This window comes from Lepeophtheirus salmonis, chromosome 13, assembly GCF_016086655.4.
Source record: "Lepeophtheirus salmonis chromosome 13, UVic_Lsal_1.4, whole genome shotgun sequence".
Taxonomy (NCBI): domain Eukaryota; kingdom Metazoa; phylum Arthropoda; class Copepoda; order Siphonostomatoida; family Caligidae; genus Lepeophtheirus; species Lepeophtheirus salmonis.
Window position 1 is genome coordinate 25,024,691 of NC_052143.2, and position 25,757 is coordinate 25,050,447.

The window sequence follows — 25,757 nt, forward strand, 5'->3', positions numbered from 1 at the left end:
ATCCCAGGCCAACTACTCATGAGTCATGACAGATTACATCATTACAATAATTGATAATGAGCAAATACACAGAAGTTTTACCTTAGCCTACGTACATCCTCTATGTTCGTCTTATTTAGACATTGGGCCCGATGGTCGAGCGCATATTTTAGGCATTTTGTCCGTCCCCAAATTTTTTTATTGAATAATTTGTACATCTATTTGAGCTTTTTGCGCACTAAAACTGTGGTAGGCCCACCAGGTAAGAGTCAGGAATTTCACAAATTATACAGAAATAAAAAAACAATAGCTGGTTGAAAGGATTGTCATTAAAATTATGGAAATAATTTATTTCTATCATTAAAAATTCAAAGATAAGAATAATAAGTGAAAACTTGCTCAATTATTTTATATGTATATAAAAACACTGGAAAGAGAGATAGATATAGATATTTATATATATATATATTATATTTTTATAGTACTAATATCAACATAAACAGAGTAGTTAATAAATTAAACTTCATGACGTTTTTTCTTTCCCACAACTCTTTAAAATTAATCATAAAGGAAAAAGTATATAAAATAGTGATGAAACATTCCAACGTTGAAATCAATTGTTCACGTCTAGCAACATAGCATTATGTTGTCCATAATAATTCGTTTCTTTAAAAAATAATCATTATAACTTTAGCACCCGACGCATCGTTATTAATTGTAATATAGTTTTATTAATATCATTGAAGAGTCCAAAGCCCTTATGTTCAAACCACTCAGGAATAGGTTGGCTCCTAGCTCAATAAAATATCATCACAGATCACTTGATTTAGTTTATATGAAGTTCTATGATATTTTTAACTTATAATAATGATGCTAGAGCTCCATACATTCTTGCAAGTACTTGAACGTGGATAGGAAGACAAGATTGTCGATCATGGGTCACGGAATCTAATGACAACCATGAAAGTGCGTTGTAGCCCTCAAGAACATATCTGAAAAAAACACAAAAAAAAAAAACACGAATGAATAATTAGTTATTATAAAAAAAAGTCTTTTAATCTCGCAAAACGTACCTGAGAACGTCAGTGGTGTATGTGGAATCTAGTGAATGAACCCTTCCAGCAGCAGCAGTCTGAGGAGTTAACCCATCGTCAACACCAGATAAAACGGATGTAACATTAATGTGGAGAGCAGATTTAAGAAACACAGGGCAAACATTTTCGAGATGGGGACACGAGGCCCAAAACCACCGAGGCATTGTTCCAGTTTTAGCAGTAGAGACAAGATATCCAAGTGCAAGTGGTTGTTGTAGAATCTCAATTCTTTCACCAGGTTCTTCTTGACCATATCTGAAGGTATCTCCGACTCCCTTTCCTCCACTTGGAGAAGAAGGCTGAGAAGAGGAATTTCTTTTATTCGGACTATTAGGGCTTAAAGCTTGGTCGTATGATTCTTCAAAAAGATCCCCGAAATTAATGTCCATTCCACCGTCATCACCACTATTAATATCCTCTAAATTAGGAAGGTCAAACTCAAATTCATTAGGATTCAATCCCATTCCATCTTGATGATCACGAAACGCTTCTTGAGTAGACTACAGAAATATACATTTTAATATAACACATATGAATATAGAGGGGGGAAAGAGCAAATTCAATGTACCTGAGCAGTCGCTGAGGTAGGAAATACAAGAATATGCGTACAAGTCACATCTCTTGGCGTAGACAACTGACACTTGGAAGCTGTTTGACCAAAGCGTTCATCGGGTGTAAATTGATCTGCCATAACTCTGAGATGAGAATCTGGCTCAATGGACACTAAGCAAGCGGAAAGAATAGAGGGAACATCGGAAGTCCAGCTACACATTTCTCTTAGCTGCTTGGATGCTTTCTTTAATGCCGCACGGCTCAAAAGAACACTCCATCCTAGATTTACAAATTGAGAAATTAATTTTTTAGAAAATAAGATTTAATTCATTTACCTCTCAGCTCTCCATGCCCTATACGACCAACCCGTCCAATCACTAAGCGCCATGGAGTTAGATTCATAGCCATTACTCCTAGAATCCAATCCATGAGCTTACGAAGTCCCACTCGACGTGCAGAAGCTTTCTTTCTTCGAGTTTTGTTTGGAATTTCAATGTTAATGACAACGGTTTTTAAAAGTTCGCCTCTATCATCTGAACAAGAAGCCAAAAGCCAATGCTGGTCTTCACTAAGGCAGTAGTTACAAAAGAGTACTGTAGATATCTCTGCTGCTGCAGATCCAAATGAAGAGTCAGCTTCGGACGAATTTAATGGAGATGCAAGAACAAATGTGGGACAGCGTAAATGGCGCACAAGTCGTAATTTTTCTTCATGAGATTTGAGATATTTTTCTGAATTGGATGCAGGTCCGAATCCTGTCAGACTTTTACACTCTTTTTGATAATGAAGAGGTCTTTCAGCCTGTGAATATACAGAAAAGGCCATTCCTTTAAGTTGATTTGTCATTCGACTCTGACTTTTAGATTGAGCAAGTTCGAGAATATTATCCATGGACACCAACTGCAAGTATATGTTGTGCTTTAAAGTTTCGTTAAATAGGGGAACTAGTTGATTGAAGCATCGAAGCAAGCCCAATGCACAAAGACGAGTTGTTTCCAAATTGTTTTCTGATCCTAACGTAAAAGGATCTACCATATAAATCACAATAGCTGGAGCTTCGCCACCACTTCCTTCAGTATCATCCGATGATGCTGTTTCCGGTACATTTTCCTTTCCTTCTCTTGACTCAGATTCCAATGGCAATTCTCCACTAGACTGAGGAGGTTTAGTACCGGGTATAAGAGTAGTTCCATTACCACTTTCGTTCATACCAGGAACACAAGAAGAAGGAGGAGCCATGGCACCTTGTGTTTTTTCTGTACATTCTGGTTTCTTCTCTGGTTTCAATAAACTTCGGTCAAATGGAATTGTATTTAGATGAGGCAATAAGAAATGACGACAAACCTGAAAATTTAAAATACTGTTTTTAACTCTGCGATCTAATAACTCTCATATGATTTAATTGACGACTCAAAGAGCAAATTACAGCTCAATGAAATCTCAATATTACCTGAGCGTAAAGTTTCAATAGGGCTGCAATATGCGAATCTCCAATGAGTCGGAACCACTCTTCTACATCTGAGTCAGCCAGTTTAACAGCAGCAGATCTTCCCACTTTAAGTACACCATCTTTTAGTCGATGAGTAATAGGTACATGTTTACCAAGACGGCACATCTAAAAACATTTATAATTACAAAATGAAATGACAGGAGTATATAAATATATAAAAAGTAATGAATTAAAACTCACCTCATAAATACTGCTTAGATTTCTGAAAAACTCTTTCACTGAATTAAGAACAAGTTCATTATCAGGTGCAACAACAATATATGCCACATCCCTAGGCTGTGCAAAGGGTTCCAGTGATAAACCTTCCCAAAAATGAAGGGCAAGAGGAGATATGGACAAGAAATCTTTTTCATATCCGACAGTAACAGTTGGAATTGGAAGTGGTTCACATTGGTCATCTGTATTACCTTTGGTGGAAGGTCCAGCCATGAGGTGAAACTGTCTCCAAGTGAGAGGCCCCTGAACACTTAGATTAGTGGATCCACCTACTTTAGACCTAACATGAAGAGTCTCGTTGAGAATTGGTTGAATGGACTTCATGACACGGATAATATCTTCAGAGCAGTATGGGCCTTCAGCTTGGATGAGAGTCCACTTATGTAAACAGGTTTCTTTCTGAGATTCGTCTAACTTTATAGAGGAAGTACAACTATTACTATTATTACCAACACTACCACTACCTACAGCATTGTTGTTACCACCACCACTGGAAGTATTATTACTTGCGTTTTGAATATTCTTCACCTGATCTAATGCCAAAAAGATAACTTCATTCCCGTCCATTAACTCAACCATACTTATACTATGTTGATTCTGAGCTGATGAGGATTTCAGGTACTGTTCAGAGTATTTAACTATAGTATCAAAGGAACATGAGGGATGAAAAGAGCACTGCTTGGATATCAATTCCAATAAACTGGTTGGTACACTATCAACAATGCTCGCAGCATTTGAATTTCCAGATCCAGAAATGCCACCATTATTACTAGTTGCAGTCGCGCTAGTGTTGTTATTGTTATTATTACTAGTGTTCATATTGTTATTGCCACCGGTACTAACACTACTGCTACTACTTACAACGCCGCTGGTACTACTACCACTAGGATTGTTGCTGTTATTATTACTCCCATTGTTCGTATTTGATCCATTGGAGGAATTACTATTATTACCATTGTACTCATTCAGTAACATCAGTAGAGAGGGTTTTTTACGATAATACAAGTCCTCATTAATAGAAGTTACTTCAGATTCATCTTCGTAAAAAAGGCCAGATTGATAGGCAAATCTTCTATTTATAATAGCACTAAAACCGCAAGTACAATTAATATCTTCGTCACTACTGAAATCGGGCTTTAAGTATAGAGATGCATCTCTTCCCTTTATGTTGCCATCATTGCTACAAACGCACATAGTACAACTATCAAAATTATGATCACGGAAAATATTTAAGAGAGTCTCAGAGAGAATCAAATTAAGCACCAGGGAGTCTGCGAGAATGCTACAAGCTTTATGGTCAGAGGATTCGGCTTGCTTCTTAAAGTTCGAAGAGGCTGGAGATGAAGCTATTCCATAATTACTATTTGGTCCATGATGAGAACGGGGCCCACCTTCCACTGAGTGAAGTGGAGATATAGGAGACATACCTGGTTTGACCCCTTGCTGTGATGACGTTCCACTACTAGGTGTCAAAGGACCTGCATTACTACTTTGTGAAGCATCTCCTCTGAAAAAAAGAAAGAAGGATTTTAACAAGTTATTTATCATATAATTTTTATTCATAATTCCTTCTTCCTTATAAAAATTATAGAGAAAGAACAAAAAATGAATTGTTTGGTGAACTAAAAAAACAGTTACTTTCATTTTAAATTTGAGTATATATGCATATATTACATCAAAATAATAATTAAAACTTAATTATCATACCTAAATTGTTGAGATTGGTGTTGATGCTGCGGTTGCTGATGTTGTCTGTTTAATCTTTTATTTGAAGGCTTATAAATGCATTCAGGAGGTACAGCAAGTGGAGGTAATTCATCACTATATAGTTTTTTGAGAGGTCCAAATTTGGTAGAAGTTAAATCAAACTCTCCAACTTCATTTAACTCTGATAATCCCCCGGAATTTTGAGAATTAGGAACCCATGGACTCCCAGGAGTTTCAGTCTTAATTTCTAAATTATCTTCAGCTGGAGACGCAATTGGATTATGCTCATGGGATGGAGGTGTTGGAAACATTTTAGCCAGTTGATCAAGGGGTAAATTGCCCGTTGGATCAATTTTAGAAGAAGCTTTGGCAAATTTAACTGATGTGCCACCGGATGTTTGTAAATCAAGGCCATCATCATCTTTTGTAGACTTATTCGAATTGGGAGGTGTAGGATTAATTCCAGATGGCTCAGTCTCATCACTGGAGTCATCAAATAAATTATCTAAATCATTAATTGATGGCTTCAAGCCATCAGAGGTCAACCAATTTTTTTTGTCTTCATCATTTTGGGATTGTAACTGTAAATAATAAGTAAATACTGTAATAAGACGAGCAACAAAAAAATATTAAGTCAAATATACTATAAAGAAAAAGCGAATATTTATAGGTATGTAGGAAAATAAAATTTAAGATAACTTATTTATCATAAAAGTCAGAATTTGGTTTGAGATACAAAATACAATCTGATTAAATTTATGCTCATAGATTTAGGGGTTAATCAGTAATATGAACCAAAATATGATAAAAAATTGAAGTACGAGTAGTAATTATCTTACTTTATTCTTATCATCACTGAAATCGAACGGATCGCCGTTCTCATCAACCTGATGGAATGGCTCTGAAGTGATACCATTAGAAATGTTGACACCATCTTGATTAGTTTCTGGCGTAGATAGGTTATTTTGCTGTTCAACTAAGGGCGATGAAGGTTTTTCACCATAGGAATCTTCAAAATTTGATTTTTGGGTTGTTTGTGCCGTTGGCTTGACAGATTCAGCTATTCGACACTTTTTAACCGGGTGATTTAACCATGCTGTCATACTTCGATAATCATAAATATTATCAGAAAGTCGCTCTTCGTGGCATAAATCATCTTCATAATCTTTAATGGGTAGAGCAGGCCTTTTCAAAGATGAATGCGTAGAAACCCCTGAAGAAGAGGATTCAGCAGTCTTGTTATTTCCACTATTATTACTGTTTAAAACTGTGGATGAAAGGCGCGAGGTCGTCGTTTGGGAATCGTTCGCAGATGCAGGTAAAGCCGAGGAGTTGGTTGTTGTTTCAGGCTCTGTTTTAACAGGAGCTGCTGCAATAAAAGGAGAAGGAATGCCCGGGTATGTTGGTAAAGGAGTTCGAGGTTGTTTCCCTTCATGAGAGGACTCGTTTGGAGTAGATGGACCATTATTACCAGTGCTTGGGGGTGCAGGGCTCATATCATAAACTGTTCCTGGTGTTTTCTTGGATGTATTTGCAGTTATTGGTGAGGCAGCATGAACATCTTTCACAGAGCCAGGTTGACGCACTGAATTATGATGAACATTATTACCAGACCGGCCATGTCCATTACACATTTCAGCCTGGTCTAGAATCCATCCAAGATCTTCAATAGGTTCCATTCTTGCATGGAACGGAATTTTGGGATTAAAAAGACGATGAATGCGTCCAGACTTTTCTTTGGATCTAGAGCGACATTTCTTTTTAATAAGACGAGCTGGATGAGTAAAATCCCAATGTGACAAAAAATCTGTGACAGACTGAGCTCCTCCTGTCGGAGCAGGTCTATTAGAAGGTGGACGAATGCCATCAATCCAAGTATCTTGAATAAGTCGAGCTGCAAATGTACTGTCGTGGTGAAGAAGGGGATGGTTGCTCGCAGTATAAGGGGACGGCTCATAGGGCAAAAAATCCGACTTGGTCAACACTGCGTCTTCAGAACGACGGAAAGTACGAATTGAATGGGGATGATGATCGTAGAGAGGATGATGATCGATATCAGTCACAAGAACATAACTAGTTGGATAAATGAGTTTGACTCCTGCAATAGAAACTTCAACCGCAGGAGGCATAGTCACAAGTTCTCCAGCATTATCCAGACAATAATATTTATTTTTGTCGAGTAAATAGAAAAGATGCCACTTTTGAAGTTGTCTGGAAACTCTAATGTCTGAGGCCTTATGTGCAACTCCTGTAAGCGTGGCAGCGAGTCCATAGGGGGCCAAAATAACTCTGAGAGGATTAGAACGTGCTAAACTCAAATGATGTAGAGAGAGCCGTCTCACAGCAGGATGTTGCCTCACATCCAGAGATGCACAGACTGAACTTTCACCATGCACAAAATATTGAAAGGAAAAGGAGAGATGAGACCCTTTCTTCTCTCCTCCCTCCAAAGGCTGAACAAACCATTTTCCAAGACGGACAAAGTCTTTTCTTTGGAGACTTCTCTCAATGAGATTGTTCAACGCCTTAAATAGATGAATGCGAGCCTCGTAGGGAAGTCCTCCATCTTCCCAAGTCCCGGAGCTCACCACTTTGAGGGAAGGATGCAAAATCCTTTTAAACACATCCTCTGGTTTATCCCCGTACCAAAAGATCCAAAGTTCTTTTTGCTTCCTCTTCGGCACTTTACTCTCCGCCTCGGCTGCTCCCAAAGGAGGCCCGGGATCGTAGTTGTAGGGCGCGGGAGAGCTGGGCTGCACTGAGCGCCAAACACCCAAGACCTCCGCCTCCAGGCAGCGCCCATAGCTTTCCAGCACCGCGTCCTCACACTCAAACTCCGTGGACGACTCCTTCTTCTCACTGAAAATGCACCATTTGATGCCACACACGTCCGTCTGAAAACAACTCAATCAACAATCTCAACAGCGCCCAAGGCAAACCACAAAAATTCACTACTTACCAAGGAAAAAAAGTTGGCATGAGAATCCTCCAAACTCGCTCCATTGGTTTGTTGATGGTGCTGCTGATGATGGCTCATACCCAAAATATGATCCTATTGCATTTATTTACTCATTCAATTTAAGCAGGGCTCATTCCATCCAGGAACTCTCAAGAGATCAAAGGACTACCTCCATGGGAACAACACCAAAGAAATCAAGATTCAAAGTCTACTTCTTCTTCTTTATTTACGGAGGACTCAAAATCATGATGGCCGCCGACCAGACTCACTTTTGTCTTTTTTTCTATTTCTTCACACTCAGCTTCGTCTTCGTCCTCTTCTTTTCTTTTTATTTCCTTCTTCTTTGATTTCTTCTCTTCTTCTCCTCTTCTTCCTTCCTTTTCTCTCTCTCTCTCTCTCTCTCTCTCTCTCCCTCTTCCCCCACTCACTCTCTCCTACTCCATCCATCCACTCACTTCGTTCATTCCTATTTCTGTTCCTCTTTTCTTTTTTTCCCTTTTTTCTTTCTTTTCTTTTTCTTATTTCACTATTACCAAACTATTACATACTATCCAAAATACGACGAAATAGGTCAAGAGCGCCCTCTACAACTACCTGCCTCTTCCGCCTACTCCCATCGATTTAACGGCAAATCTCTCTCTCTTTCCCTCTCTCCTTCTTTCTTCCTCTCCATCCTATCTACGTACGTACGTAATGTAAATGGAAAATGTTTCTTTTTTCCAAAACCCTCTTTTTTTCTAGCTACCTCAAGTCATCATCTTCCATTCTCCCTTATTATTACCTTCATCCATTCATACTCTTATTTTTAGGAATGTAGTGCATGCCCTTTTGGTCGTCTTACGCTTCCTTCAAGGATGCAATCTCAGTTGGATTTAGACTCAAGAGATATCTTTGTGAAGTCTTTGTATCTTTAGTATATTTATTTACAGCCGAAGGACACAGCCTCCATTTCCCCCCAACTCGGGCTTTCTACTTCTCCACTCACATCAACGGAGACTTGCCGGCTCCGAGGGGAGGGGGCGTCAATTTGTTTTGGCCATAACTTTTCATCTCTTTTTGGCTATAAAAATGAATGGCCTATTTTTCTCTTACAACTTTAAAAAGAGCATTCTAGACTAGATGAAGGGAGGAATTGAAGCCTTCATTTAAGAAGCTTCTTGTTCCAGAGGCCCTACTGGAAATTGGGGTGAAGAAACTCTTAAATTTCTTGGGAGTATAGGGCTTTTTTTCTTTCTTAATTGGGTTTTTTTACTTTTATCTTGTTGGAATAAAATCTTTCCACATACATAGTCTTGATGTCTAATTCAGATAAATCAATCCTTAACACATTGACAACAATTTAGACAATTACAGTGTTGTTTAAAAAAAATATGTATTATATTGTCACCCCGATTTGATTTGAAACATGGATTTTAATTCGTTTTGGTTCGAGATAAAAATTAATACAAGGAGTCAACCTTTTTAAGAAAGCATGATAGAAATATATTTTCTTTATAAACGGCTTATATCCTACATATTATTTGTTGATAGATCCTATATTTATGTTCATTTTTTATTTATTTATAGTGAAGATTCATCTCATATTAGAAATAGAATAAAATAATACAAATAATTTACTTTCTTACGATACTTATTGTGGCGAAGAAATTTGAAAATTTTTGTTGATATAGAATCAACAAATTATTTGATAAGCTTGTTGATAGCTGATAAGTTTTGAATTTGATAGATGACGAAAAAGGTAATATTAATATTTTTACTTTTCTAGAGGAAAGAAATCTCTCACACAATAATAAATTTCTCTTTAGATCTCTAAAAGCTATAATAATTATATAAAATTACATATTTATTTATAAAATTTGGCTAATTCGAATGAGCATTGTAGTTTTGTCAATATCTGCATAAAATATATTTTATTATTTCCCCAACTTTTCTAGTCTTTTCATTTTCCCCCTTACATTTATATAAATTATACTTTATATACGATGCTTGTTCAAAAAGTAAGATGTCTTTTCAAATTTAACGGGCAACTTACATTTGTTACGCTTGATTTTTTTATGTTAGTACACTCACCACGAATATATGTTTAGTGTTTCAGCTAAATAATATGTTTAATTGGTTTGTGAGGGGCAAAACGGTTAGAAGCATTTTCCATGTTCAGCGATTTTTTTGCAATTGAAAAAAAAAAAATGGAAAAAAATAATTTGCATCAAATTTTGTGAAAAAAAATGAAATTAAGTGCTCCAAAACACTGAAAAATTTAGACAGTGACATACGGGGAAACTGTTCTGATTTAAAAAAAATTACAAGTAGCACAACTTTTCCAAGATACCCAGGAAGATGTCAATGACGAGCCTCGTCAATAACAGATGAAAATGTTGAAGCAGTTAAGAAAATTACCATCACAGAAGTTGCTGAGGATATTGCCATATCGGTTGACTCGTGCCATAATTATTTTTCGAACATTTTGGGCATAAGACGAGTGTCAGCCAAGTATTCTCTGAAATTACTTAATTTTGAGGAAAATGATCGTTGGTTGCATGATCATCGCTCATGAGCTGTTGGCAGACGACGATGATGCTCCTGACTTGCTCAATAGGCCATAACTGGTGACGAGTCATGAGTATATGGTTATGATATCGAAACCAAATCCCAATAGTCCCAATGAAAAAACCAATAGAAATAGCAAAAAATCGCCGAAAAAACAAAACAATTCTTACCGTTATGCCTCTCACAAACAAACTAAGTTCATTATGTAGCTGAAATAGTTAATATATATTCGTAACGAGTGTACTTACCCTACCTATCCCATCTAGTTGGCTAAGGTCCATGCTGGTTCTGGATTATCACACGGTTATTTATTTTCAAGGGTTCCCTTCTTTTAAATCCAGCCACTAACCCTTCATAACCCCTTATTGCCCCTCTCTCATCGCTTTTTCATTTAGGTCCCATGCTTCCTGCCATTTGGGGTCAACCTTTTACTTTTATTTTTTGTTCTTTTTTGGCTAACTGAGGCAAACAGTCTTTCATATGTGCACCAAAAATTATTCTTGGCTGAGAAATTCCCATTTCAGGATTTGGTGTATTTCTCACAGTTAAGATAGCCTTAATAAATTCATCATTGTTCAATGTTCCATTCCGACCAATGTTGTCTTGCAGCATTCTCTTGACTTTTTTAATTGATAACTCTGCTCTTCCATTAGACTGAGGAAAATAAGCAGAGGGCGGGCGGTGGGTGATCCCTCAATTTCTTAAAAATTGAACCGTTTATAAGATGCAAATTCCGGCCCATTGTCGCTTGAGATTTCTACAGGATTTCCAAACGTTGCGAAGAAACTCATCAAGCTTGCTAACAATCTCTTTACTCTTTTCAAATCAGATGAATCAGACACCTGTTACCATCCTGACAATCTATCTGTGATTACAAAACCTGTAACCTCTGACTCGGATGTCGCAAAAGTCGGCAACAATGGCTTCAAATGGTGTACCTGGGGCATTCGAAAGTATAGGTGGACATCTAGCCTGTGAAGGAGCAATAGAGTTGCATGACTTACATAAGTCCCTCGTATGCCTAATGTCGTTTGTAATTCCTAGCCAAAACACACAAAATAAAACATGAGATATCATTGCTGAGGTGCCTTGATGAGCTGCGTGCAATATCTTCAACACTTCCTAGCAATGGGGTACTGGTACGCTCACTTTGTCTTGGTACATAATCAAACCACGCATTTGATATAAAGACTTCCAAATAGGTTTGTATTTCCTTAAGCAGATCGTCTTTCAGAACTTCATCCTCCATCATTATCAGCAGTGTCTGAGAAACGGTGTTCTGTCTTGGATTTTCATTGAGTCAGCGACTGAATTTGTAATACCAGCCATATGAAAAATATCAAACTTCCACATTAACTTTCCCTGTTTAAGTATTAGCAAACGCATATTTGGAATTTCATCCGGCTTATGGTCCGTTACAACCAACAATTTTTCACATCCTTGAGTAAAATAATTTGTTTGTTCCAAAGCCCATGCTGCTCCCAACATTTATCCTTCAACCAGTGCATTTTGTTTTTCAGTATCAGATATAAATCTCGATCCCACAAGTTTAATCTTCCATCCATCCGAGTAACATTCTGGTATTCAAGACTGACACTGACAATGTTTTTGACTCAGATAGTATCCTAGTCTTCCATTGGACCAGTTTGTTCTTAGAAATGTAGCTTTTTTCGGGTCAAAAATCCATGTTCTATTTTCTTGTTGATGAACTTCTTTGCATTCAAAAAGGCGTCATTAAGAGTATTACTCCATGAAAATACTCTTTTAGAACTAAGTAATGGTTTAAATGTTTCCATTATATCTTTCATGCGTCCATAACCTGTTCAACTAATCCGAACCATGACCGAATATCTGTAATCAACTAAGGAGTTGGAATGAACGAATCGATTCAATAAATTTGTGTAAGAATTATAACCGGTTGAATCAGATATTCTGAAGCCTGCAAAGTCAACAATCTTATTACAAAATTGGAATTTCTTTTCGTTTAGTAGGACACCTGATTTCCCTATGTGCTCCAGAAAATCGACTGTCCTCCGAGAATGATCCTCTAGTTGTGTATCATACATTAGAATATCATCAACACAATAAACTCTTCTATTAAGGTCAGCCATAACCTCATCAAGACGTCGATAAACTTTGTCATGTGACGGTCTTGATCTCAAATTGGAACACTGTGGAAGCAATTCCATGCGTCAGTTATTTTTTTGTAGGTCTCTGCAGGTATGAATCTTGCCATGTGGAAAAGAGACTTCACAGCATGGGGTTCTCTCTTACATTACTTATTGAGTGGAGAAAAATCCACCGTGTGTCCAGGATTTCTATCATTTTTCCAAGTTACTACCTTTCTGTAGCACCATTCACTTGATTTTTCCATTGGTCCGCGATCTATGATACCCATCCTCATGTTATTTCTTAGATCTTCTTCCACTTTATCTTTCGAGTGAATGGGCATGGGTCAAGGAGTATGTACACCTTTAGGAATATAATTTGGTTCCTATAGTATTTTAGTTGGTGGACCCTTAACATTGGGTAAAGGTTAATGCGGACATAAATTAAAAGTAGATGTTGCATATCTGTGAACTATCCATTTTCTCATTAGAGGAACATTCGATTTCAACAGCTTCAAAAGGCAATGAACTTAGTTTCTCTGGAGGCACCTTGCGCCTCAAACAGCCACATTTGGCCCATTTTTTATGATTTTCCTTCACCATCACAGTATTTAATGGACTTCAAAATGATCTGTCAATCACCTTCAGCTGCTTAAATACATCCATTGATAAGCATAGACTCCTAACCTGTGGTCACACGTGACCATTGATCCACTGTTCCTACTGTCATCTTTACTCTTTATTGACATGCGATGAAAACAGCACTATCGATATTATTTTTTCCCCATTCACTACCATAGCTTAATCTTGAGCTTTTATAAGGTCTTGTAACCGTAACCTGCTTTAAAAAAAATATTATTGTCCCAAAGGCAAAGTTGAACCCCTGTTGGATGGATCATCACTGTACCCATTTTAGGATATTTGTGTGATATATCTTTGTAGTCCATTTACATGTACTCTCGGCTGCGCCACGGGGTTTTCGTTTAACCATATTTCGTTTCTGAATTCCAGGTGGGCTCTTGATATCTGATAATTAAGAATCTGCCATATAGGAGCATCTTTTTAATTATTTTGTTTTTGTGAAATTCTGACACGGGGTGTACCTTTTGCAAAATAAAATCGAGTCTCGTGTACAATTTCTTATCATCCTATTGTTTGATTGTCTGATTACAAAATAAATTTCAATAAAAATTTACTTGATCAGGGATGTCCCACCTTTTAATATAATGGGCCACTATTACCACTTGAAAAATTTTAATGGGCCGCAGAACCCATTAACTTAAATTTCCAGAAAAAAAGCTAAACAAAACAAAGCAATTAAATACAAATTTATTTCGATTTTAGACCAAATATAAATAAATGCCAATTGTAATTTTTTAAGGCCAAACTACTTAAAAAAAGCTAAACTACCAACCAGTGTTACCTTCATCAAGTCTGATAAGACGAAATCATTTCATTAACAAAACTTTTTTTCATGAAAACGAGACAAAGACACAAATCTACCAAAAATCATGACGTAGATGAGACAAAGACGAAAATCTGACAAAAATCATGACAAAGACGAGACGAATACGAAACTGACGAAGAGGAAACTCTGACGAAGACGAAATTCCTACAAAGCCGAAGTAAAAGATAACTACGACGAAACAATGAAGATGTCTGACGAAGATTATATTATGACACTAATGAAACTCTGACAAAAACTAATGACTTACGATTACAAACCCAAAAAATATCAATGCAATTACTGATGCATGATGGTTCGTGCCTTAGTCTTACAACAAACTCATAATGCAAAACTTTCCTTAAAGCGTATTAAATTTAATTAATAATTAAGTGTCTATGTAATGTGTATGCATGACATAACCGGCAATGTGCAAAATGCACGTCAGAGTGGACAATCTGCGAAATTGCCATCAAAGCGGGCATTATGTAAAATGCCCGATCAAATTATAAAATTTCCAATAGAGTGGTAATTGGTCATTTTAACTTAATTTACATTGTCAGGTGAAATGATTGTGGGTAATTTGATTATTAAGCAATTCAATGCAAAACAATTTTGGTCGCTTCCTTGAGCATTAAGGAACCCTTTCAATATCCTATAATACACCCCAGCCCATCGGTTGTACAAGTGAACCAATGTTCCAAAGAGTAATCATTTCACCTGACAATGTAAATTAAGTTAAAATGACCAATTACCACTCTATTGGAAATAGTCTCAGACTCCTTTCTTACATTGAGTTGTTTTATTACATCATTTTTTGTCCTAATCCATAATATATGTTCTCTGTTCTACGCGTTTTGAGGATATTGCGACAATTTGCTAAAAAAATACTTCTTGAAGTGAGAATGAGAAGTGGGCTACAACTAAACATTAGACGGACTGTAATCCATAGTTTGGGAATCTCTGCACTGGATTATTAAATTGCTTGCAATGAAATTGTACCTTAATAAAATCCTTAATGATCAAATTGGTTGCAATGAATTGTTTATTAATCAAATTACCGTCAATCATTTTACCTGACAATGTTAATGAACGTAAAAAGACCACCCTATTGGGAGTTTTATAGATTGCTCGTGCATTTTGCGCATTGCCCACTCTAATGGGCTTTTTGCAAAATTCCCGATTTTTCACATTGCCGGTAACATATCTATTTCATCAGCCCACAAGTTGTGGAATATATCAGTATGGAGTAGGTTCATATGAACTCTGGAGTTTAAATAAATTTTTTACTTATATGATCCATTTGGCTTCCTACTGTGTTCGTAAAGGCATCAGCAAAATAGCATCTGTTATATTTTTAAAGTAAAATATACAAAATCTGATAGATTTTAGTCCCTTGTGAATCATTCATGAATCTGTGATAATTTTTTTAAATTAACTTCCCAAAAACTCTCTATATCGTTGTCAATTTGAGATAAGACCCAGCTACTGTAAAACAATTTATATTTTTTCTCAAAAATTCATGAATGATTCACAACCTGGACTAAAATTTAATGTATTTTGAATATTTTACTTTGTAACTTGAACAAATGCTATTTAGATTATATTTTGAGGGTGGCTTGGTTATTGGAATTTTTGAAATAAATCCAAAAAACAAAACTTTTTGAAAAAAATTCCAAAATCCATACCTATTCACAAAAAATTAAATTAAAAAAAAAATTCAAATATTAAATTTATTGGAAAAAACATTCAAAAACCCATAGTTATTCAAATTTAATTTAATTTTTAGGAAGAAATTTTAAAAGTTACATTTCCCATATTAAATTTTTTGAAGAAATTCACCATAGCTACACAGAGAGAATTAGATTTTTGATAAAAAATTGGAAATATTATTTTTTTTGCTCTGCAACATAATTTGCCAATAAAAAATTTCTAATAAAAGACAGAAAATCCACAATTTTTTTTTTGGAGGGGGGGGGGCTACATATCCTACAGCCCACCCCTTGCAGACGCACCTGTGACTGCCTTTGCAAACCCAGTAGGAAGTGAAATTGATCATATTATTAAAAAAAATTGGTTAAACTTTAGAAGTCATATATAACAAAAAACAGTGAATTGGCGTTGGGTTATGAACCCGCTAAGTGCCCTGCTGGTATATTGCACAACATGTGGGCAGAAAAAGTAAATAGAGTCTCAAATAAGGGTTTCCTTTGCCAATTACAATGCTTTGGCTGTGTGTTATGAGCTTACTCCAGGCCATATTGACATATTTTTTTGTACTTTAAAACCCTATTTTTCATACGTTATTTGTTACTAAGAAAATATAAATCAAACTAGAAAAATTGTTTCCAATTCAAAGGAAAATATGAAAAAAGACGAAATTCTGACAAAAGAGAAAAATAATGACGAAACTGTGACGAAGACAAGACGAATACGAAATAAAAGATAACTATGACGAAACAATGACGATGTCTGACGCAGACGAAACTATGACGAATACTAAAGCTGACGAAATGATGATGAAGAATAATGACTGACGAAGACAAGAAGAGGGAAGACGTAAACGAGACAAAACTGAAACTAGCTGACGAAGTTAAATCTGCTATTAACCCTGTTAGAGTCTCATAAAATACAAAATACCGTCAATTTTTTTTTCAGTGTTTGTACGTATTTTTCCCCTACACTAATACATTTTTAGCTGAGGCCCTTTATACGAAACATGTGTACTATGTTTCGTTTAGACTGAAAGTAATCCTCAATTATCCATGTTCCTGCTCCCCCTAGCTCTCCTCATGACCTCCACATTGAATACAGTTGTCTTAAGCAACCTTAGGTTTCGGGGACCCTTCTCGCCAAACCTGAACCGGGCACATCCTTGTAGTCCTCTAATAACAAGTATAATGGATGTAACTCATTCACTACAGCAAGTTGCTTACTACTTTGGATTAGCCTTGTTATGCAAGTCTTCCGTTTAAGAAATAATATGTTGTTTGACAAACATTAATATCAAAATATATCTATTAAATAACAGCGATTATAAATTGAAGAGCATAGTATATGTTCCTATGTTACATTTTGGTGAAAATGAGATTTTTTAAGTTGTTGGTATCTACTCTTTAATTTCCAAGTGGTTTTATTTCAAAATTTAAATAACAAAGGGTCAGGTGGACATACTATTCACATCTAGCACCAACAGTATTGATGGTAAAAGACAATAATGTAAATCCGGTTTGTTTTTTAGCTGACCCGTTTATTTTTAATTGGTAATAAAAAGAAGGAATTTTCTTTTGCTTGGCAGTTGTCATTGTTATTTAATTTTTGAGTAGGGAACATCTTTTCCTAAATAGATTCAATTATTTTCAAAACCTGATTGGATATTCGTATGTGCTTATAAAAGAAACCTGAGGATTTGTTGCAAAGTTTGTTGGACTCAAAGTAGAATTGGGGATCGAAATCGGATTAATTCTAGCAATTGTCCTTGTTTATTTCCTTTTCTCCTTTCTCTCTTGTCACAACTGATCTAATGCAACGTTATGAGCATTATTCTTTCTCTCTTCATTAACTTTCTTCAAATTGTCATGGTTACCATGTTGTTTTTTGGTCCCTTTTTTTAACATGCCCATTCTACACTGGATTTTTATCATTGGTAAACACTACAAATTTGCTCTTGATTCCCATATCAAGGAACCTCCTAATATTTGTGCAACTCGTGGGATAACCATTTCAGAGATCCAAGCCACCTTGGAGGCGTAGGCAGAGCATGACAGGAGAGGCCAAATATTCTCTAATGCCATTCCTGAAACGGGGCATCAAACTTCTCAACATCAAGAATGTACTTTCCCATAGGAAGCCGAAAAACGCCCATCTTCACTTCCTCCCCATTAAGGATGCAAAGCTAGGAGGTGTTAAAGCCCTCTTGAACCATATTTACCTTCCCGACTCTATAACTTTTTATGACAACTTGAAAGGAATCAGGGAAGAAGTGGACGAATATGAGTAAACTTGTCAACACTTACAACAAACATTAATAGAATGAACCCTTTAACCGTTGCTTCAATGTCTGTTTTTTTGTTAGCCAAATGCTTTGTTTTTAATTGAAATGAGGAAAATTATCTTGTTATTTTTACTTATTTTTAACTTAAAATATCATAATAAATATGAATATAGCCAGGATTAAAGATAGTTTGCCTTCCCAAATTAACTAAATCCTTGTGTTTTCATCATTTTTATATATTTGTAGAGATAAAAGTTCCTATGTACCAAGGTTAATAGAAATGTATTTCTATTAACCTTGCTATGTACTAAATATTGATTAGTCAAAATCAATAGTTCATTTATTCGATAACATGTATATTTCTATTGTGGACATGGAGCAAACATTTAAAAACTAAACTTCAAACAACATCATATACGATTTGTGGCCATTTCCAAAAACTTCAAAGCCATTTATCTCAAAACAAGTATGTATGTATTATGTAACACAGGAACATCATATACTATCTTTAATTAGTTTACACTAGGGTAGGCAACCTTTGAGACATGAAGTACCAACTTCAACATTTCTAATCAATGAGTGTGCCACTATCAACAATAATGGCAAAAAAACCCCACACAATCTACGGAAATATGATCTAATTTACGTGTACCAGTCAATATGCCTCCTTGTGCCAGCAGTGGCACGCGTGTCATAGGTTACCGACCCCTGGTCAACGCCATTGAGCAATGCATTTATTTTCACCGAATCTTATTTAGTTTATGATTGAAAGCTAAAGATTTATATTAATTGATAAAGAACTTGTGGATCCTGAATAAATTTATTCCCCCCAGGCATCGGTGCCGGAATGTATTTACAAGTAAAATGTTGAAATTTGGCAAAAACTTGTATATTGTAAAAAAATGCAATTTTCGTCATTATCAAGAATACCACCAGGTGACGCTCACTTGGTGGTATATGCTGTAACTATTAAATAAGCTAAATTATTCTAATCGTTCTTACATAAATTTAATCAATTAAAAGCAATTGATGTACAAAACTTTATGTGTTATCGTCAAGGTGCAAAAATCTATGCTCCTTATTTTCATTTTGTATACTTACCTTTTTATTATTTTTTTATATAGGATGCTGAACTAAAACACATGCTCGATGCTCCATTGTTGTTTTTTATATCAAGCACATCTAAAAGGAGGACAGTTCAGTTCTTCCTTTTTTCTTTTCACTTCTACGAACTCAGGCCTAAAGTTCATTATTGTCAATTGCTGTTTTTGTTTTGTTGTTAATTATAGTGTTTGATTGAGTGCGTTGAGAAGTGGAGGGTTATCATTATTAAATAATATGTATTGCAAAATTGGAAGATAAACCCACTCTGGAAGATCAGAGTAGAATTTGAATCAATTATATTCAACCAATTTCAAAGGATTAACATCGATATTATACGTAAGAAGACCAAGAATACTTTCTCTATGATTCAACATATTTGATTCTTCCACCAAATGGTCGATGGAAAGCTATTTTAGAGTTCTCACTCGAAAGCAAGATTGAATATATTAAATTTTACTCCCTGCCTTTTGCTCAACCTGGCGTCAGACCTTTCTTCGTGGAGGGTAGGGTAACAATACAATCAATTTTTAATTGGAAAAGTAAATGGCTTAGGTTAAAAAATGATTCCTAATTGTACAAAAAACATTTAAGAAGAGTTTGAATAGTTTTGATTTTTTTTTTGAGGTAGCTCAACGACCCTAAAGTTTTGAAAATTTACATTTAAAAAAAAACTGAGTATTTGCTTGAATACTCTCTATATACCTCAATAATTTGAGCTTACTAAATTTACAATAAAGTATATTTATTATTTCCAAAAAAAAATTATGTATACTGGTTTTAAATAAAGTTGAAATTTAGTTCATGACCTTTTTTTTTAATTTATTTAGCCTATTACAACCCAATTATTGGACTGATAAATATGAAAACTTGCAATTAAGGTTAATTTACATTAAATTCAACGAATTTTTTTAATTTTTTAATTTACTATGACCTTAGTTAACTTTTTATGACCTTTTCTCTGAAAGGGATATTTTTAATTCAATTTTGACAAATAAAAACAGCATATAAAATCTAGTTCATCCTTGTCGAAGATAGCACCTTAAAAATATATATATAATTTGGATACATTTTGTTTCTTTTTTCTTGATGATGTATCAAATAAATTAGGACTTCTTCCTCCGTATTGCAAGAAGACAAATACTTCCTCTTAGCCCAGTCAGAAAAAAAAATTGTCGTAGTTGATAAAAGGCTTGCAGCCAAAGAATATCTAATTATAATATATCTAAAAATTATGACTTTTCTGGAGACACATGATTTAATATTATTATTTGGTCATATAAATTCAGTATAAACAGGGTCTGAATTCTTTGTTAACTCTATGTTGTAATACAAATATTTATTCAATTGAAATTTGCCTTCTTATTTACTTTATATTTGCATATAGATTCCATTGTCCAATATATCTTGGGATTGTTTTGTTTAGACCTGCAGGAAGAGGAGTCCTTTTTGATCTACAAGGGTAAATAATCGTGAGAGTTTTATAGCCTCCACTGTAAAATAATTTCTCTCATTGTAAGAGCCAGTCTGACTCATTTAGAATTATGTTAAACCTATCGGTTATTACACACTCCACCATAAACAGTACATGTCTCACTCAGTCACAGAAATAAAATACGTGGAACGAAGATTTACATAAAAAACATCCACGGTCTGTTTTATTTGACTTGTTGGTGTATATCGAGGATGTCGCTAGTCCGTACGAACCCACTTCTTACAACACTTCTTTATTCATTTTGTTTAAAAGTTTTTGGCGTACTTTATCGCCTAAGTATATATTTTTCTTCCTCTATATAATCGAATGCGGCATGACGTACAATCTTGACCCTCTCCTTCTTTAAAAATAACTTATGCGCCCCTGATTTGGTATGGAAGGAAATTAAATAATTGTTGTTTAAAGCCTCCTTGTTATTTTTCTGAATTGATTAATGATTCCAAAATTTGGATTAAGTACATAAACGTATGGCTAACCAAGTGAATTGGAAAGTATACAACACTGAAAGGGTATAAAAACATATATTCACAATATAAAATGTAAGGTATTGAAAAAAAACTTTAAATAATCCCATTTTCCTCTACCAGAGCCGTCAGCAAACACCAACATCATTGCAGTATTTTTCCAAATCTCTATCCAAGAGGAAACTCATAATTGGTGAAAATGTCTCTGGATAAGGATATCCTTCAAGGGTTACAGTCTTTTATTTTGCTTTTAAATGGTTTGGGGATTTCCATCTGTACGATCTAAAGGATATTACGATTGGAAAATGTTCTAATGCGTTGAACATGAAGGGTCTAAAAGTGACCAGAATGTATTAGTCGTGTATTTTACCTTTTGCACAAATAATGGCCGAATTTGGAAATTGGACAAATGTAATGAAGAAGGTTAATATAGTGGTAAAATGTAATTAGCCGAGTGAAGAATACCTTTCAAAGAAAGCGTCCAGATGCAGTTAAGTTTTCGAGAAACAAGATGATATGGGAATTTCATCAGTGAATTATAAGTAAATTTGATTTCGTTTTTAAAGCACATAATATATACAAATATCGAAATGCTGTGAAAGGAACAATTTCATAGGTATTTACCTAACAAATCATCAAAAACGTCTATGAAGTTTATTGAGCTTATGGAATTACATCTTCTTTAAAAAAAATATTAAGTGAGAAACAAACAATCATTGTTGATTATATTCCTGATGCTACGCACATTAACCCACTAAGATTCACTATCCAATATGTATCAATCCATAACTGTGTAGAAGAGAATTTTGTTACGTTTGTAATAATCCACAGTGATTCAGGAGCCAGTGTGTTTTTAGCGTTTTACAAGACTTGGGCATTGATATTAAGAACTGCAAATGTAGGGTCGTAGTCAGGTATGAGGTAAGCGATCCCTAGACATCACTCATTTTTTCGATATTTGTAATTTAAAGCTTATCATTTGAATACATCCCATACTTGATCATTATTTTTATTTTGAATACAACGAAACTGAGATTATAAACCCCCAAAATCTACATAGATATTATTGAACTCGTCAAGTTCAAAGTTACATATATATTATTTCAAAACAAAAAATATTAAGTAAAAAAAAGTTATGAAAAGGAGAAAATTCTGACAATATCTCATTTTTTTATTCTATATAAGTTAGTATATAATAATGTGGATAGCATAAATGCTAAATGTTTATAAAGTACATTTAGGTATTTATAAGGTAAATTTTTTTCTCCGGGATTTTTTTTATTAGTAAAACGGATTTTTATTTACCATTCGCAACTTTTAAGAGGTCAGAATGCGTGATAGCTCAATTATGGACTCCCATGAGACCGCCTAATGCGTAGTATGTTGAACAATGAACAACGCTTCCAAAAGACCAGCTTAGTTTTCTAAGCATTTCAATTGGATTCTTATTATGGGGTTAGTTTGTGGAGTTCATTAAGGGATTACGTTGCCGATATCTGGAATTATTCTGACAAATTAGAACATGACGTCAAAAACTTTGACACCGGCTTAATCTCAAGTTTACAAAGTTATCATGGAAGGGGAAAAAGTCGGCAAATCCACTGAATCTTTTGAGCATTCCAGTAGAGGAAAATTTAAGAACAACTGTTTATATCAAACTCATAAATAGATCTTCTTGCTGCTGAGCTCGACAAAAGAAATACCTATATCTTTCAAAGACCTTTGCATTATATCTCAGATATAATCCACAGAAAAAAAATATGAATGTGATCTCGATTAATTTTAAATAAGGAAAGAAAGAAAACATGTATCCTTTCCACAATATAAATGTTTTCTTTCTTTCCTTTTTAAAAAAAGGCCGATCAAAATTAAAGTCTGAAATGTCAAAAAAGCTTTTTTGAAAAATCCGAAGATGACGATACCGGACTTGGTGAAGAAGCGGTCGTTGAGCCGTTCCATGGTGTCCAATGCCATAAAAAACTACTTGCAATTCTCTCTGATATATTAAAAGATCCTTGCTCAATCAACAATAAAAACAATTACAATTTGATCGGTGCAAAAAGCTTTACAATGACCTGAACAGTGACAGTGGATCCCATGAACAATAGGCAAAATGATCGGGCCCCATGTTTTGGAGAAGTCAACCACAGCCTCTGTGAAGTATCCACCACCAAACCTCAGAAATGATGCTCGGCATTGTTTCATCTGAAGGCCACAAAATGAAGCCAATTCTATTGGATACAGATTGACTTGCAAGGATTACTTGATGATTTTGCAAACAAAAGTGCTTCGCTAGGTTAGCAAGATCCCAAAGCATCAAATAAAGCCGATTATTGCTTTCAAAAGGACGGGGCTCCTGCACATATGGCAAAAATCGTGCAGGATTGGACGGCCAAAAAAATGAAGTTCGGACCGAAGGACTTCTGCCCACCGTAGGGCCTCAATCTGAATCCTCTTTAATATAACAAGCTACAGGCCAAATTGGAAGAAAGGCCTGTAGACAAAGTAACAGCAGTATTGAGTCCCTAAAACAATAGGTTAAGAAAGAGTGGAGATCATTGTCGAAGCACAACGTAGTCAACGTGTGCAAAGCTTACCAGTCATATGGAGCATATGGTCGAGGCTGAAGGTGCTCAAATTCACAAATAATGTTCTCTAATGAGGGATAAACAAGTTTCAATTAAAAAAATATTTATAGAATTTCATTTAAAGCCGCTAGGTGTAATTAATTGTTCAAGGTTCATTATGTTTCAAGAATTCCTGACGGCCCGGTATACATACCTGCATAATATGGGACAAGTCAACATAAAACTTAAGAAAAACATTTACAATTCTTCTTCTTTACATAAAAAGTGGTTCAAGAATGATTTCACTCAACTTTTACATCATGACTTTTGCCATGGTCACAATGATTATTTTAAGCTTTTTCTAAGCAGTGATTCATGATTTGAGTGGTAAATATATTCTAGATACATTAATATTAAAATGCAGATAATTAAGATTCACGGTTTAATTTGGTAATACAATTTATATGGAACATTACACGCACATAATAATTTTGCACTTTCTGGGGGAAAAAATCATTAGAAACATTTTGAATACTGCATTTTCGAAAAAAAAATCCCCACAACTTTGTGGCCTTATATTTCAGGTTCCAGATTAAGTAAGGAGATTTTGTGAGTTTCTACAGATAAATTCCAATGATTTTGAATGTTTTTTTTAAGTCCATTACGCTAGTACGAGTCGTTTTCACGATGGAGTCCCGACGATAAAATATCTCAGCTCTCCTTGGCGCACATGTCTTCAGTATTACAACATATTATGAACGAACACTATAGTATTGAGACAAAAACTGTTTTGAGAGATGTAATGAGTCCATAATTCCATTTTGAATCTGTTTTCGTTCAGATTGACATTCTGAACGAAGTCCTTGTTTTTTTCAGAATTTGATTAAGAAAAATGGTTATGAAATAGCGAACTCGTATGTCTGTGAATTACCCCTTTTTTGGATGTGGTGAAGATCTGGTAAATCATTGTCAGCTTCCCACAATTGACAATGTTATGAAATACTATTTGTACATCAGACTGTTATTGAAACAGGAAACAAATAATTATCCATCTGTGGGTGAAATTATAAAGAAAACTATACCGATTGGGCCAAATGAACAAATTAAAGCAATGTTGAAGGCCTAACAGGGAAAATACCAAAATATTCTCAAATCACTTATATGAAAAAAAGAATATGACGCATCCAGTGAAAAAGTTAAGGCTTTCATTACAGAAGCACAGGAAATATTTATTTATCTGCAGCCTTTTAGTATTGTTGGCCTTAAGACAAAAAAATCTTAGAGCAGCACATATTTCCATAATAGATCAAAGAACAGAGAGGAAAAGGGCTATAGAGTGAGTGGGCAGGACATCAATAAATATTATATTGTCCTGAAATTGACAGAAATGAAAGACAACATAAAAAATTATGTGTAAAACAGTAAAATGAAACAGAAAATGCCACACTAATAGAAGATACATCATCTGAAGGCTAGAGTATCATCAAGATGAAGATGAGACATATACCGCACAATCAAAATCCAAGAGGCAACTTCAAGAACATGGCATTGGCTCCCAAAAGAAGAAGAAAATTAATCATCTTCCAACGTTTGCAATAGTCTGTGATCGTGTTTTTGAAGTGCAGCACACATTACTAGTTCTCTTTTGGAGGATATTGGAATTGTGTCCAGTCAAGATACATCTGATATTATTGATATAAGTAAAAATACCAGCCAGACAAAATAAGATATTTTCTGTCCAATAAGATAATGTGAACCAAAATAAAAGGGATTTATTTTGACTTTCCAAAGGATCAAACATTAACCTGCAAAAACATTTAAGAAAACATATCACTAGTTTACACAGAGGGTATATCAACTGAAACGGCCTTGTCACTAGCAACAGATTTAATCGAAAAATCCATCTATGAGAAACAGTGCACACTTACAGTAAGTTTAAACTGAACAGATGCGATTGATTTCATACAATTTCACTCAGCAATCACAGCAATGACAATTTGGGAATGCCAAAAAGTATTAA

The 25,757-nt window shown here is 35.1% G+C and overlaps 1 protein-coding gene across 1 annotated transcript; it reads right to left on the reverse strand.

Moving 5' to 3' along the window:
• Positions 1-302: 302 nt before the first annotated feature.
• Positions 303-8,697, reverse strand: skd (mediator complex subunit skuld). The gene is made up of 9 exons (XM_040724127.2): positions 8,018-8,697; positions 5,898-7,952; positions 5,059-5,639; positions 3,316-4,858; positions 3,076-3,240; positions 1,961-2,969; positions 1,642-1,904; positions 1,053-1,573; positions 303-971 (listed from the first exon to the last, which is right to left on the reverse strand). Exons 1-9 carry the CDS (start codon positions 8,093-8,095, stop codon positions 839-841), a joined length of 6,348 nt encoding a protein of 2,115 aa, XP_040580061.1. The 5' UTR covers positions 8,096-8,697; the 3' UTR covers positions 303-838.
• Between the last annotated feature and the right edge of the window lie 17,060 nt (positions 8,698-25,757).

Coding starts and splice junctions, on each gene's coding strand:
- skd (XM_040724127.2), bottom strand. CDS start 8,095: ATGAGCCATCATCAGCAGCACCATCAACAAACCAATGGAGCGAGTTTG. Junction 7,953..8,017: donor ATGCCAACTTTTTTTCCTTG/GTAAGTAGTGAA, acceptor AGTTGTTTTCAG/ACGGACGTGTGTGGCATCAA. Junction 2,970..3,075: donor TATTGAAACTTTACGCTCAG/GTAATATTGAGA, acceptor TTAAATTTTCAG/GTTTGTCGTCATTTCTTATT.